Below are 15147 nucleotides of genomic sequence, written 5' to 3'. Positions count from 1 at the left end.
TAAGGCAGAGCTGTTGGGCTCCAGACTACAGCAGTGGAATTTCCTGGCAGGTGATGTTAGGGTTTCCATGTTCCGTGACCGTCAAAAGGATCTTGTCCCATTCTTCTTCATGGAAGGTGATCTTGTAGCCTGCAACAACATCGATGGTGTGATGGCAGCCCTCAACATGGTTCACGATCCAGATGAGTGGAGACTGTTCATTGATTCATCGAAGACGAGTCTTAAAGCTGTTTTACTGCATAATGGCAATGTTTTGCCATCAATTCCAGTTGGTCATGCAGTCCAGATGAAGGAAACCTATGACAACATGAAACAACTTTTGAGGTGCATAAACTATGACCAACATCAGTGGCAGCTTTGTGGCGATTTGAAGGTTGTTGCTCTCTTGCTTGATCTGCAGACTGGATACACAAAGTACTGCTGTTTTCTCTGCGAATGGGATAGTCATGCAAGAGATTCCCACTACATCAAGAAAGATTGGCCACTCCGACAGTCATTGGAGCCTGGGAGGAAAAGTGTTCAGCATCCACCACTTGTTGAATCAAGGAAGATTTTGTTACCACCCTTACACATCAAGCTGGGTCTGATGAAGAACTTTGTCAAGGCCATTGACAAAACACAAGCAGCTTTCAAGTACCTCCGTGGAAAATTTCCAAGGTTAAGTGAAGCTAAGATAAAGGAAGGTGTCTTTGTTGGTCCTCAGATTCGTGAACTTCTTCGAGATGATGCATTTGACCATGCACTGCGTGGCAAGGAAAAGACGGCATGGAAAGCCTTCCAGTTAGTGGCAATAAATTTTCTCGGAAACAACAAGGCAGACAACTACAGGTTGTTGGTGGAAAACCTCCTCAAGGCATACAGAAGCCTTGGTTGCAACATGTCACTAAAGATACATTTTTTGCACTCTCATCTAGATTTTTTTCCTCCGAACTGCGGAGCAGTGAGCGACGAGCACGGCGAGCGATTTCACCAGGACATTGCAACAATGGAGAAACGCTATCAGGGCAAATGGAGCCCATCAATGCTTGCAGACTATTGCTGGACAGTGACAAGAGATGCTCCATTTAATGAATACAAGAGACAAGCCAAGAAGCGCCGAGTAGACACTGAATAGGACTAAACTACGTACATAATAGTTTTTTGCCTTTAGTTTCATAATAAATTTTATTTATATAACCCTTTTGCTGATTTTTAAAGTGTTACATAAACAGGACAGGTGAAATATTATCATGTAAAGCAACCATAAACACATGAAAAGACCTAGGTTTACAATTTATGATTAAAACTCTACTATCTACACAATATACATAGACATAAAATGTAAAAACTTAAATATCTTAGAAACAGTAGCCAATCAGTTGTTTTAATTGTCATATTTGAATTCAGCACATCAAAATACATAATAAATAGCACATTTTATCTCTGAAGCAGACGACTTCTCAAAAATTGTAGACCAGTGTAACGGATGTTGTTGACCAGAAATTTTAGGAATCTCTTGTGGTTTTGACAGATTGCCACATGAAAATATGCCTCTGTCAAGTTGAGTTCAGCATATCAGTCCCCTGGATCCTGGACGCTAGAGTGACCATGTGAAACCTTATTTTCGTTATATATTTGTTCAAATTTCACAAGCCCAGGATGGATCTGATACTTTCTTTTGCCTTTGTCTTCTCTAGCAGAGCCACGTCTCAGCTCTTTCAATGAAAGGTCCTATCTTTTGTGCTTCTTTCTCAGCACCAGAGAAGAGAATTGGTACCAATGTTCAGAAGCAATATCCAAAGGGCAAGCCTCACTGATGCCAAAGTACCTGGTGCCCAACCCAAGCAGGAAGGTTCAGAAGGCAGATGCAGGACAGCCTTTATAGGAATGTGGTGCAGTCTCACGTCCCTGTCCTTCTTTGTCCAGTGTTTGAAGTCTCTGCAAATCTGGCATTGGTCTCGCACGTGATCCTCAGTGAGGCACTTCAGGCAGGGTCATGCTCCAGCACAGATTTCTTGCAGCCAGCACACAGCTTAAAACTCAGAGACCAATGCATACCCTGGTACCAGATGTTGTTATCCCATAAATAAGAGGGACCCCACACTCCAAGAAAAAACAACAAAAAGATCCTATACTAATCTAACAGTAACAAATACTAATTAACTATTTACAGAAACAGAAGATAAATGGCCTGTGAAGGGAGAAACTGGCAGAAGCAAATTGATGTGCTCTGACTACTGATCACAGGCCATCAGAACAAATGAAGGGAGATCTGGGGCAGCTGCACCTGTCATACCATCACGCAGCAACATGAAGCAGTGGAGAATGTATAAATTGCCCCAACAGGTACTGCATTAAGGGGAAATCTTAGGCATACAGTAGGACCTCACAGTTACGAACAACAGAGTTATGAACTGACCAGTCCACTACACACCTCATTTGGAACCGGAAGTACACAATCAGACAGCAGTTGAGGCAAAAAAAAATGCAAATACAGTACAGTACTGTGTTAAACGTAAATGACTAAAAAAATAAAGGGAAAGCAGCATTTTTATTCTGCATATTAAAGTTTCAAAGCTGTATTAAGTCAATGTTCAGTTGTAAACTTTTGAAAGAACCACCATAATGTTTTGTTCAGAGATACAAACATTTCAGAGTTGCAACCAACCTCCATTCTCGTGGTGTTCATAACTCAGATTCTACTGTAGTCTGCAGACCACCAGGGTCTGCAGACCACAGGTTGAAAACCACTGGAATAAGAGTCATTTGTGCGGTATAAAGTAGTTTGAACATCTGAAAATGCAAGGTATTTTTCTTTTTAGTGAAACGTGAAAATTAAAAAAGGAGATGTTAGGTCAAACGCACTGTCAGGGTTCCCTCCCCACTCTGAACTCTAGGGTACAGATATGGGCACCCGCATGAAAGACCCCCTAAGCTTATTTCTACCAGCTTAGGTTAAAAACTCCCGAAGGCACAAATTCTCCCTTGTACTAGGAAACGCTGCCAGCACCAAGTGATTAGACAAAACTCAGGGAAAGGACCACTTGGAGTTCCTACTCCTGCCTAATATACCCCCAAGCCCTGCATCCCCTTTCCTGGAGAGGCTTGAGAATAAACAAGATGAGCACAGACCAACCTTGGGGTTTTTTAGGACACTAAAAAAACCAATCAGATTCTTAAAAAAAACAGAACTTTATTAGAAAGAAAAAAGGTAAAAGAAGCACCTCTGTAAAATTAGAATGGAAGATAATCTCACAGGGCAATCAGATTCAAAACACAGAGGAGTTCCCTCTGGGCAAAACTTTAAAGTTACAAAAAGAAAACCAGGAACACAGCTCCCTCTCAGCACAGAGAAAAATCACAAGCCAAAATAAAAGTAAGCTAACGCATTCCCTTGCTAGTACTTACTAATTCTAATGGAGTTGGATTGCTTGCTTTCTTGATCTGTCTCCAGCAAGCACCCAGAACAGACAGACAAAGAACAGACAAAACAAAGCCTCCCGCCCTCTCCTCCCCCAGATTTGAAAGTATCTTGTCCCCTTATTGGTCCTTTTGGTCAGGTGCCAGCTAGGTTACCTAAGGGCTGGTCTATACTTACCCGTTAGTTCGACGGCTGGAAATCGAACTTCCGGGTTCGATTTATCGCGTCTGGTCTGGACGCGATAAATCGATCCCGGAAGTGCTCGCCGTCGACTGCAGTACTCCAGCTCGGCGAGAGGAGTACCGCGGAGTCGACGGGGAGCCTGCCTGCCGCGTGTGGACCGCGTCTGAACCGTGGTAAGTTCGAACTAAGGTATGTCGACTTCAGCTACGTTATTCACGTAGCTGAAGTTGCGTACCTTAGATCGAATTGGGGTGTTAGTGTAGACCAGGCCTAAGCTTCTTAACCCTTTACAGGTAAAAGGATTTTGTGCCTCTGGCCAGGAGGGATTTTATAGTATTGTATACAGGAAGGTTGTTACCCTTCCCTTTATATTTATGACACACACGCTCTACGGAGATGTGGCTGCAGAAAAATCGTGCAGTGACGTGGCCACAAAATCAGCACAAAACAGAAATGAACAGCCAGAATGTTTTATTTTCACAATATAAAACTTAAAAATGGAGGATGTTACTGTCATCACAAATTGTTATTTTAAAATGTCACAGAAGATTCAGATTTCTATTTATGAGGGCTTATTACATACCAATCCTTTCCTATGTTGTATTTGAAGAAATCTATGATTTAGGTTTATGGTCAATATAAAGTTACAATAATGATAATCATAAATGGAAATAAAATGTAAGAATAAATCACCTAAAAACACAACATATAAAAGTAATCTCTGATAATCTTTAGTATAATATACAACTATCATTTTAATTTATTGAGCTACAGCCATTCTAAAATTAGTAATATGAACAATCTACACAGTGGCTTCTATTATGGAATACGCCTAAGCACTGCATGTCAGTTTGATAATGCAGATTAAAACAGATATATACAAAAATAGAATACCCTTTTAAAATCTCAGATAAATAAACCTAGCATTCACTTTGTAGCAATAAACAACCCTTATTTTTGCTCTAGAAATTTCTAATACTTTTAGAAAATACTATGTAACTGAACTCTTTGTATAGGTTGGTGGGATACAAAATTCTATATCTTTACTCAATATTCCAGGACCTAAAATCCTGATAGACTTATTTCTCCAACTAATAGGACATTATCTGCAACGCCACCTTTCAACCAAACTGCAGAGCAATTATAACAGTAGCAGAAGCTGAGGTGTCACAATTGCAGCAGAAGAAAGAGAAATAAAGATACAGAAATTAAGGTAGCTTTAAATTTAGATTAAGTGATACCTGTCTTTACATCTATCTATCCATCCGTTTCCAATTATATGATTTAATTTTTACTCGTGTAAGTGGCTGTTTCACCAGCCATGTAATTGTAAACAGCAGAGAATTACATGCTTTTAGGAAACGCACATCCTTTGAAAGGGCAGTGCTTATTCAGGCTCATTATTCTTCAAGTTAATTGACAGGGAAGAACATCTTAATTGCTCATTATCACTTTAAATGTACTCAGTGTCTTGTGGCAGGGTCTAAGGAAACATACAGAGCATGCAGCTGCATATTACTGATTTTTGGAACAGAAATCACTGTGCTTACACAGGCAGGTAACTGAAATGTTTACATTTTAAGAAAAATTCTTTTTTAAATACTGTAAGTTTTGAGCTTTAAACATCTTTAGTTCTTCAAATTTAATGGTAGATTAAATAATAAAAATGAAGAAAATCTTACTGCCAATGTATCCAGTGGGTGCTTGTCCAGGTGGCCAGAAGAAAAGGGATGGTTGCCTCTTTAAAGGCTCCCTCTGCAACTGGTAGCAGAGGGAGAGGAAAGAGAAAGTTTATCTGGTTAGAGCAGCAAGTGGCTTAATCAGGGGGAGGGGAGCATTAACCTTCCAACAGATTGGAAAGGGGGAGTATATTCAAATCCCGTGCAGTGCCAGAGAAGCCTGCTTTCACCTGGATAGGGAGGGGGAGACAGCCATATTAAATTGCTGGCACCCCCATGTGGCAGATGTTCAGCACACATAATGGCTATAAAAGGGAAATGGTTATCTGATAAAATGGACTGGAAAAAGACTTAAAGGAAAGCATCCCTTACAGGAGCTAGCGAAGGGGGGTTCAGCAGGGAGCCAACCTCCTTAACGTTCATATGAGGCGAGAGCGACAGGGTAGATGGGACAAGGTCGGAAAGGGGGAAGGCTGATGGCAGCCCCTCCAAATAGGTGGAAATGATCATGACTGCCCGCACTGTGTAATTTATTGCTGGGTATTCCCAGGTATTTGAAGTTAATATTTTAAGACATAAAATTGTGGCCTAATTAAACCACATCTATTGCCGCCTGTCTTTTTTCCAGCATGGCTGGACAATGAAAATAATGTTGTAAAAACAATACAAAGACAAAACAATACTAAAATAAGTTCTACAGGACAGAAGTTGTATTGGACGCAATACACAGGATTTCCCATGTTTTACACATCTATGATTATTCACAACTAAAATTAGCATTAAAACACTCAGAAAGGGACACTGCCATAGTCTGATAAATGTTGCTGTCTCAAGCTAAAGTTTAAAAATGTGCCTTGCCATACCAAAGCTATCTACCAGTCAGACACCCTCATGCCTCAGATACTATCTGAATTCTTTCTCTCCCATGTCTCACCAAAGGGCATTCTCCAAATAAGAATAAATTACCTCTTAGAGTTGAAAATTTATCTTTGTCAAAACCCGACATAATATAACAAAATGGTGGTGGAGGAGGAGGATATAGGCTGTTAACCTGCAGTGATGCAGGTTATTTAAAGCTTGTTGAAGGTGTTTCAAGCTGATTTATTAACTTCTTTCTGAAGTACATATTAAATTATTATTTATTTCTATTACCATTGTTTTGTCTTGGTTATTATAGATTGAACTCACTTTGTGATAGTGCAAATACAAACGTTTTAATGAAATGACATCCCACACCATACATCTCTTCTGCAGCAAGATTATAATTAATGTATGTCCAAATCTTTTTATAGTAATATGTAAGGATCTCTCAGTATTTGCCATGGCTTCATTTTTACAGTATGACTTATAAATCCACTCCAGTATGAGAAAATACAGATTTAAGTCCACACCTCCTAAAACACCATTTATTTGTTAGCTATCTATAGCCTTGTATTTATAATAATGGTCCAATAGCAATAGAATTATTTATAATTCTGAATCCTTAGAGATATCATGTGAAGAAACAAGACTATTTTAAGAACTGTAATTTTCATTTATAATAGAAACAGCAGTTTTCAGTTTCCTCTCACTAGCAACACAACAAAATAAAACTGATGTGAGAGCATGTCATTATTAGTTACGCAGCTTATTTCAAAAGATTTAAAACTAAAATAATCAAAGTGAATTTTACTTTAGACATGTCTTTACAATGAAACACAGAATACCCATCACTAAAGCTTTTGTCAACCCCCCAAAAATCCATATAATGTTTAATGCTAAGATATAGTGCTGTGTATTGCTTTCTTCAGTTTGTTTTTAACTCCAGAAAAAAGCATGTGCAGTAGCTGATTTTGTGATTTTCTGGTAATTAGACTATTATATTGATTAGCTGAATATCAGTGCTGTAATAAAATATCAGAGCAAAACCAAACTACAACAATATATAAAGGCTTATGAGCTAATATCTTGTATTGGACCAACTTCTGTGGGTGAGACACAAGCTTTCAAGCTTACACAGAGTTCTTCCTTAGGTCCTGACCATGCCAATAAAAGATATTACTTCATCCAACTCGTCTCTCTAATATCCTGGGACCAACATGGCTACAACAACAATGTATATATACACACACTTGGCAGGATTCCATTTAATCTTATAGATATTGGTAAACATGGATTTCAACTGACTCACTAAAATTGATTAAAAAAAAAAAAAAGCTATCGGTATCAGCATGTGTAGCCTCCCTCCACACCTTGCACCTAGACAGATCGGGTGTCCCTCAGGGAGCCCTCCGTAGCCCTGCTGCCATGGGGGTGAGGGAAGCAGGGCTGTCCAAGCAGGGTTGCAGAGGGCTCCCTGCACTGCTGCACAGCTGAGACAATCGATCCCTGCAGGCACAAGATGTGGAGAAGACAGTGGTCCTAATGGACAGAGGAGAGACCCCTGGCCAGGACTGCAAGGAGGAGGACGATGAGCCCCTGGATGGGGGAAGAGGTCACCCCACTGCTGAACAGCTCCATCCCTGGGCAGGAGCCATTCAGCAGTGGGGTGGCCTCCTCTGCTTTGCCCTGCCAGGACCGCAGCCTTCCTCACACCTTGCGCCTGCATTGATCCAATGTCACCAGTCCCACACACTTGCAGGGAGCCCTCTGTCACAGCCCTGCTCCCTCACTCACCAGCCAGGAGTGCAGAGGCCATCCTCAGGCAGAGGAGTGGCCTCCCCTGCAGCCAGGGGCTCATCCTCCATAGAATCCTAGCCAGGGTTTCTATGGTGCATGGCCAAGACCATAGCTTTCCCTACGCTTTACGAATGCGTGTCTTGGGCCCCTTGGCAGCACACGGAGCTCCCTGCATCCCCAGTGTCAGCCATGCCCTAATCCTAACATTTACCCTATCCCCCCTTAATTTCCCATGCTGTAACAATAGTTACAATCAATTGATTTAAAAAAATCAGTGTTGTTGAAATTGCAATATATATATCAAATTCTACCAAACCTACATATAGATCCCTCTTTTTTAAATTAAAGATTTATGATCAGATACTGCCACGTTTACTCACATTAAATAATACCTTACTTTGAGAATAGCCTCTGATTTTAATAGAACTACTTGCAGAGTAAGATGTTACTCAATATACGGATATCAGACTCTGGTCCTTTATGTGTAATTTATAATATAGCACATGGGTATTTGTGTAGTTTAATCAACTTTGCCTTCTTGGGAATATGCATTATGATTTTATCTTAAGGAATAAGACAGAATTGTTTTAATAAATTTGGAATACTTGAGGTTTTTTCCAACAGTCTCCTAAGAGTTGGATGACATCAAATGGAGCCTGAATTAAGTTTATTACCTATACAGAGAAGACAGAGTATTATTATTCCCATTTTGCATATGGGCAATTGAGGTATAGAGAGCTCGAATGACTTGCCTACGGTAACACAGGAAGTCTGTAAAAGAGCTTGGAATTGAAACTAGATTTCCTGAGTACCAGTGCACAGTCTCAACCACAAGACTATCCCTATTCTTTTTTCCTGAGAGAGAATAGAAGATTTGAAGAGCCCAAAGACTTAGCAAGATTCAAAAAAGAACTGGACAATTTAAATGGATAAAAATATAACCAGAGTTTTAATAGTTTAATGCCAATAAATCTTATGCTTCAGGATTTAAAACAATGTAACTATTAGGGATTAGGATTAAACCTAATATGGGGGAGGGAAGAGATTAACATAGGATATCTGTCTAGTGAGAGATTTCTTCCACCCTCCTTTGAAGAATCTTGGCATTAGCGACTGTCAGACAGGACATTGGTTCTAGATAGACCTCAGGTATGATCCAGTATGTCAAAAATGCCTATATTCCTAAAATTGAGCCTTCACACTTCAGGGGTTAAAATGTATGTCAAATCCTGGCCTCAGTGACGACAACTGCAAAACTCCGACTGACTTCAATGGGGCCAGGTTTTCACCATAGGTGTTTTCATTCAGAGTCCACAATCTTCTCCATGGGTCAGAGTTGATATTTCCTTTTTATATTTCATTTTGAGATGTTATTATTTTGACTAGAAGAAAACTCTGATCTTGTCAACGCTTCTCTTGAAATCAATCTGGTCACTAATGTTCTCAGGCATAAGGAACAGTCATTGTCTTCAGATTCAGAGACTTTTGAAGTGCAAGCAGAGAGAGGAGGAGATTTCATTGTCCTTAGGAAAGTAGATCCCCCTGTTGAAGCAGGAATTAGACAGAAGACAAGACTCCAAACCTGACACCAAGGAGGATTCAGGGGAGAGAGAGAGATGGGTGTTGTGTTTCTTTGATTTTTGAGAGAATTTTCTTGGGGTAAGAAAGCCTGCCAATAAGGAGGAAACACTGGTCTTGTGCATGTTTGCAGAGATATAGGTGTGACCTAAGAGGCATCCAAGGAAGATTCCTGAAAGACACTGCCTCTTCCATGAGCAGATATCCACCTAGCTGAGAACATGGGGGAGGAGGAGGATCTGCTTTGGAGGAAGATATGCTTTGGAGAATGAGCTCAATGAGGGGTTAAAATGTATGTCAACTCAAAAATGCTATTTGAGATGAAAAATTTACCTCACGTTTTAGCTGAATTTAAAGGGGAAGGTAACAGCTGTAGGAGCCAATGAAGCTGGTTGGAGCAGGGAGGGAAGGGGAATGGGAGCCTGTTTTGTACCACAGAGCTGCTTCTGTAAGTTGGTGAGCTGAATGGGAGGTAGAGGAGCTTCCTGCAATCTAACCTTGGGATGTAGGTGGTCACTGGAGGGCTAAAGGAAGCCAACAACTGACAGAGATTGTGTAAAAATGACAGACTGTACATTTCATACCCCTTGCGCCAACATTATCTAATGTGGTTTTCTTAACCATCATGGGAAGGCACAGAAAACTAGCTGGGTGCTTCTTACTATACTTCTGGTGGGTAGGAAACAGCTGCAATTGCTCTCCAAGAAAAGTTGTTCAAGACACTGGTGTAGCAAAGAACAATTACTTTCCTCTGCAGCAGGAAAACAGCAGGGTGACAAGTCATGCCTACTTACCTACTGGAAAGGCAGCCTTGGGGGAATTCTGTGCCACTGAACATGCGCAGAATTCATATGACCTGCAGATTTTTTATCTCCTCAGAAAATATATTTTGCCAGAGAGGCACTGCAGTTACACCTTTCGCCCACCAGGGGCTGCTGTGGTGCCAGAATAAAGGCAGCTAGCTCACCACTCATCAGCCGTAGCAGTCAGCAGCCAATAGGGAGAGAGCACAGCGCCCTGCCTGCGGGGCTAGGACGGTGGGGAGGCACAGGATATGGGGAGAGGGACAGACTGGAGTGGGAGCTGAATTGGAGTGGGGATGCAGGGATACATGGGGATGGGGGACGGAGTTCAGGACCACATGGGGAAGAAAGAGGAGGGGTGGCTGAGTGGGGGTGCAGGGATACATGGGAACGGGGGAGGAGGAGTGTAGGGACATATTGGGACGGGGTAGATGTGCCTGATTGATAGGGAGAGGCTAGGGGTCAGCCAGGGTCTGCATGGGGGAGGTTCCTTCCCCTCAACCCAAAACACAGCTGTTCCATATTTCTCCCACCCACACCCAACAACCCTCCAGGTTCACTCCCAGGCGCCTTCCCAGCAATTACTTCCTTCTCCCTCAGCTCCTCCGTTACCCCTGATTCTCCCAAGCCTTTGCATTGCTTCTGAGGGGTCCAGGAAATACGTTTCCACATTGTAGTTTAAATGAATTATTACTCAAAGTGCCTAGTAAGGAATCTATCTGTCAAAAAACATTTTCTGGATCTTTTTTGATGTCTGTATTATTACAGACATATTTGTTGATAGGTATTTGAAAGAAATTACCAAAATAATTGAAACTGGTGTGATTATATTGTGTTATTTTGACAAATGAATTTTGCAGAATTTTTAATTTTTTGGCTCAGAATCGCCCCAGGAATATTGCTTACGAGAAAAGTAGTATTTGTCCTATAAACACACATTAAGTAACTACTTTTATCTGTAGCTAATCAAGAATACCAAAATTAGATATCAGATTACAATGGTCCTCTAATTCGGTTTCTGGAAGATGAACTATTCATGTATTCACACTTCATGGCATGGAATGAAAACAGTTATCAACTGATGTGGTTGTTTTTTCAGACAAATCTATCTGTCTGATAATTTCCATCAAGATCATTAAAAAATTAAGCAGTTGCGTAAGTAAGTGTCTGTAAAAAGACCAAGTTCACTGAAGAGTCTCACAAAATCTGAACGTGTGACTATTCAGCAATCATACTAGGTAAAGCAAAGCACAATCACAAGTTGCTACACGTCAAATGCTTCTGGCATGAGTAAAAATATAAACTAGTCTTGCCGGCATAAAGATAAGAAGGGCAAGATTTTATGAATACTCCAGCTGGAGATTGTCCCAGAGCACAAAAAGGTTAATTATTCATTAGGAGGCAGAAGGAAGGCGCTGACCTATCATCAAGTGGCATCCTCCTTTCGTTCAAAGATCGATATGACATTTATCCAATCCTTTTCTTCTCGACTCTTTTACTTGGGTTCAGTACCCCCAAGGCCAGTGTAGCATATGCATACAAACTCAAAGCTGCTGACAAGAGAGGATAAATTCACAGAAGTGCATTCAGACTACCTGCAACCTGAGGCCCTCAATATCTTCTGCAAGTAAAAACTGCTTGGACTAGAACTGTTCTGATTATAAACATTTTCCCCAGACTGCCTCAAATATAGTACTTAAAACAATAGTCTGGCTCTGGAAAGTATACTTGGTATTCTAAAAGAGCCAATTTCATAAAACTGAAAACAATTATTGGGAGAAAGAATTTAAACAGAAAAAAGTGAATGGTAACAGGACACCATTTTAAAATATTTTACTAGATGCCCAGAATGCCATAATTCCACAAATGAGAAAAAAAGGTCACACTGGGGAACTTTTCAATAAGTGTTGGAACACTGGGAAAGTTCCAGAGCCTGGAAGAAAGCTAGTGCTTTGCCTGTATTTACAGGGGTAAAAAGGACAACAGAGCTAATTATAGGCCCTATCAGCCTGACATGAACTCTGAGGAAAACAATGGAATGGCTGATATGAGACTCGATTAATAAAGAATTAAAGGAGGATAATATTATTAATGCCAGTCAGCATGGGTTTATGGAAAACACATCTTATCAAACTGATCTTATATCTTTTTGGGGTGAGATTACAAACTGGGTTGATAAAGGTAATAGTATTGATATTTAGACTTCTGTAAGGCATTAAAGTTGGTGTTGCATGACATTTTGATTAAGATACCAGAACAATACAAAATCAGCATGGCACATGCTAAAATAGATTAAAGGTTGGCTAATTGATAGGTCTCAAAATGTAATTTTAACGGGGAATCATCGAGTGGCTGTGTTTCTTGTGAGGTCCTGTAAGGATCAGATCTCAGCCCTATGGTTTCTAACATTTGTATCCATGACCCGGGAGAAAACAAAATCATCACTGACAAAAGTTTGTAGGTGACACAAAAATTGGAGGAGTAGTAAACAAAAGAGGACAGGTCACTGATACAGAGTGATCTGAATCGCGTGGTAAACTGAGCATGCGCCAATCATATTTTTTAATAGGCCAAGTATAAGGGGTCATACATCTATGAACAATGAATAAGGCTGCGATTTAATCATGGGTATTTTTAGTAAAAGTCATGGGTAGGTCTTGGGCAAGAAACAAAAAACCACGGCCCAAGACCTGTCCATGACTTATACCATATATACCCCGCTTAACTCTTGGGGCATGGGAGGGGTGTTGCCGGGGGGGAAAGAGGTGAGCCCGTGGCACCAGCTGCCGGAGGGGGTGGGAAGCTGCCGGGGAGGGGGGGCAGCCCCGTGCTGTGGGAGGGGGGAGCTCCAGGGGGCCAGCTGCTGCTCTGGCCACCCTGGGACCACTGCCAGGAGCCACTGAACTGCGGTGGCTCCAGTTGCCCTCTGGACTGCTGCTCAGGCAGTCCCCAGGGCCAGCTGCATCGGCTGCTGCTTGGGCGGTCCCCGGGACCAGCTGCCTGGGGCTGCTAAAGCAGCGGCCGGTGCGGCTGGCCACTCTAACAGCAGCTGGTGTGGTTGGCTGCGGGGCCGCCCGAGCGGCTGGCTGCAGAGCCGCTCCAGCAGCAGCCAGTGTGGCTGTCCCCAGGGCCAGCTGCTTGGCGCCCCTGGGGTCAGCCACACTGGCCGCTGCAGAAGTCACGGAGGTCGCAGAAAGTCACAGAATCCACAATTTCTGCGATCTCTGTGAAAAACACAGAGCCCTAACAATTAATGACAGGTTTCAGAGGGGTAGCCATGTTAGTCTGTATCAGTAAAAATAACGAGGAGTCCTTGTGGCACCTTAGAGACTAACAAATTTATTTGGGCATAAGCTTTCATGGGCTATAACCCACTTCATCAGATGCATGGAGTGGAAAATACAATAAGCAGGTATAAATATACAGCACATGAAAAGATGGGGGTTGTTTTACCAAGTGGGGGGTCAGTGCTAACGAGGCCAATTCAATTAGGGTAGATGTGGCCCATTCCCAACAGTTGACAAGAAGGGGTGAGAATTAATAGAAGGAAAATTATTTTTTGTAGTGACCCAGACACTCCCAGTCTTTATTCAAGCCTAATTTGATGGTGTCAAGTTTGCAAATTAATTCCAGTTCTACAGCTACTCGTTGAAGTGTGTTTTTGAAGTTTTTTTGTTGAAGAATGGCCACTTTTTAAAGTCTGTTATTGAGTGTCCAGGGAGATTGAAGTGTTCTCCTACTGGTTTTTGAATGTTACAATTCTTGATGTCTGATTTGTGTCCATTTATTCTTTTGCGTAGAGACTGTCCAGTTTGGCCAATGTACATGGCAGAGGGGCATTGCTGGCACATGATGGCATCTATCATATTGCTAGATGTGCAGGTGAACAAGCCCCTAATGGTGTGGCTGATGTGGTTAGGTCCTATGATGGTGTCCCTTGAATAGATATGCGGACAGAGTTGGCAGCAGGGTTTGTTGCAGCAAGGACTCCTTGTTGTTTTTACTAACAATTAATATAAACCATATTTACAGAATGGGGAACTTTATCCAGTATAGCATCACACTCCATACTGTGAAAATTCATTCAAGCAACTTTTCTTGATTTTGCTTGTAAAAGGACTGTTTACTTCCTATACTTTGAAAATTATGAACTCTGAATGATTCACTCTCCGTCAAGATAAACAATAGCTTAGGATATCCAATGCTATAAAATTCCTACCTCTGTCGTGAAGACTGTTTCTCAATGCCCTTTCAAACTGTTCTTCTTCAGTAAGCCCACCAGTGTACGTGTCATAGTCCCCTGGTGTGTTGTATGGGTAACTTGGGTGTCTAGAATACCCTATAGAATGAGAACAAAAAAAGCTAAAATAAATAAATAAAATGCTGGCATTGAATAAAATATTTGATTTTACTGTCTATCATCGCCTCAAGCAGGTTTTCCTTTTGAATTAGAAAACAAGTTTTAGAGGGAAAAAATGTGATTAATAAAGAATCTGCTACAAGCATATATGCAGTAAAACAAACTATTTGCCAGTTTTGTATGTTATAAATGATATACTATGGTGGCAGGCAAGGCCTCCGGTAATTAATATTTTAAAGAAAAATGTATTCAATTTTTTTTAAATTACTTCATGGTTTATAAAAGTGTAATAAAATGCTCCATTTCAATAAAAGACTTTTACTCTAAAATTAAAAGGCTGAGTTTTAATGAGCCTTTTAAAATTTAAATGCCAAGAACTGGAGACCATATTAATGTGACAGAGTTAAAAAACAGAACTAAACTGAATTTTCAGTTACCTTTCATGCATCTTTTGACCTGTACTTCATTTCACTTCTCTCCACAGTC

The 15147-nt window shown here is 41.1% G+C and overlaps 1 protein-coding gene across 3 annotated transcripts in view; it reads right to left on the bottom strand.

Moving 5' to 3' along the window:
- Nucleotides 1-15147, bottom strand: part of RHBDD1 (rhomboid domain containing 1) — an 87225-nt gene that overhangs the window by 41851 nt on the left and 30227 nt on the right. For 2 of the 3 annotated variants that reach the window (XM_029911150.1, XM_029911152.1), the window contains exon 5: nucleotides 14521-14640. The exons of the other annotated variant lie outside the window; for it this stretch is intronic. In XM_029911150.1, the coding sequence (XP_029767010.1) occupies nucleotides 14521-14640 (120 nt within the window). The remainder of the gene's footprint in view (nucleotides 1-14520; nucleotides 14641-15147) is intronic. 3 annotated transcript variants of the gene reach the window in all.

This window comes from Terrapene carolina, unplaced genomic scaffold (genome assembly GCF_002925995.2).
Source record: "Terrapene carolina triunguis isolate 2854851 unplaced genomic scaffold, T_m_triunguis-2.0 Scaffold88, whole genome shotgun sequence".
Classification (NCBI taxonomy): domain Eukaryota; kingdom Metazoa; phylum Chordata; order Testudines; family Emydidae; genus Terrapene; species Terrapene triunguis.
The sequence above is the reverse complement of the archived record's forward strand: the minus strand, read 5'-3'. Positions and strand labels throughout refer to the sequence as shown.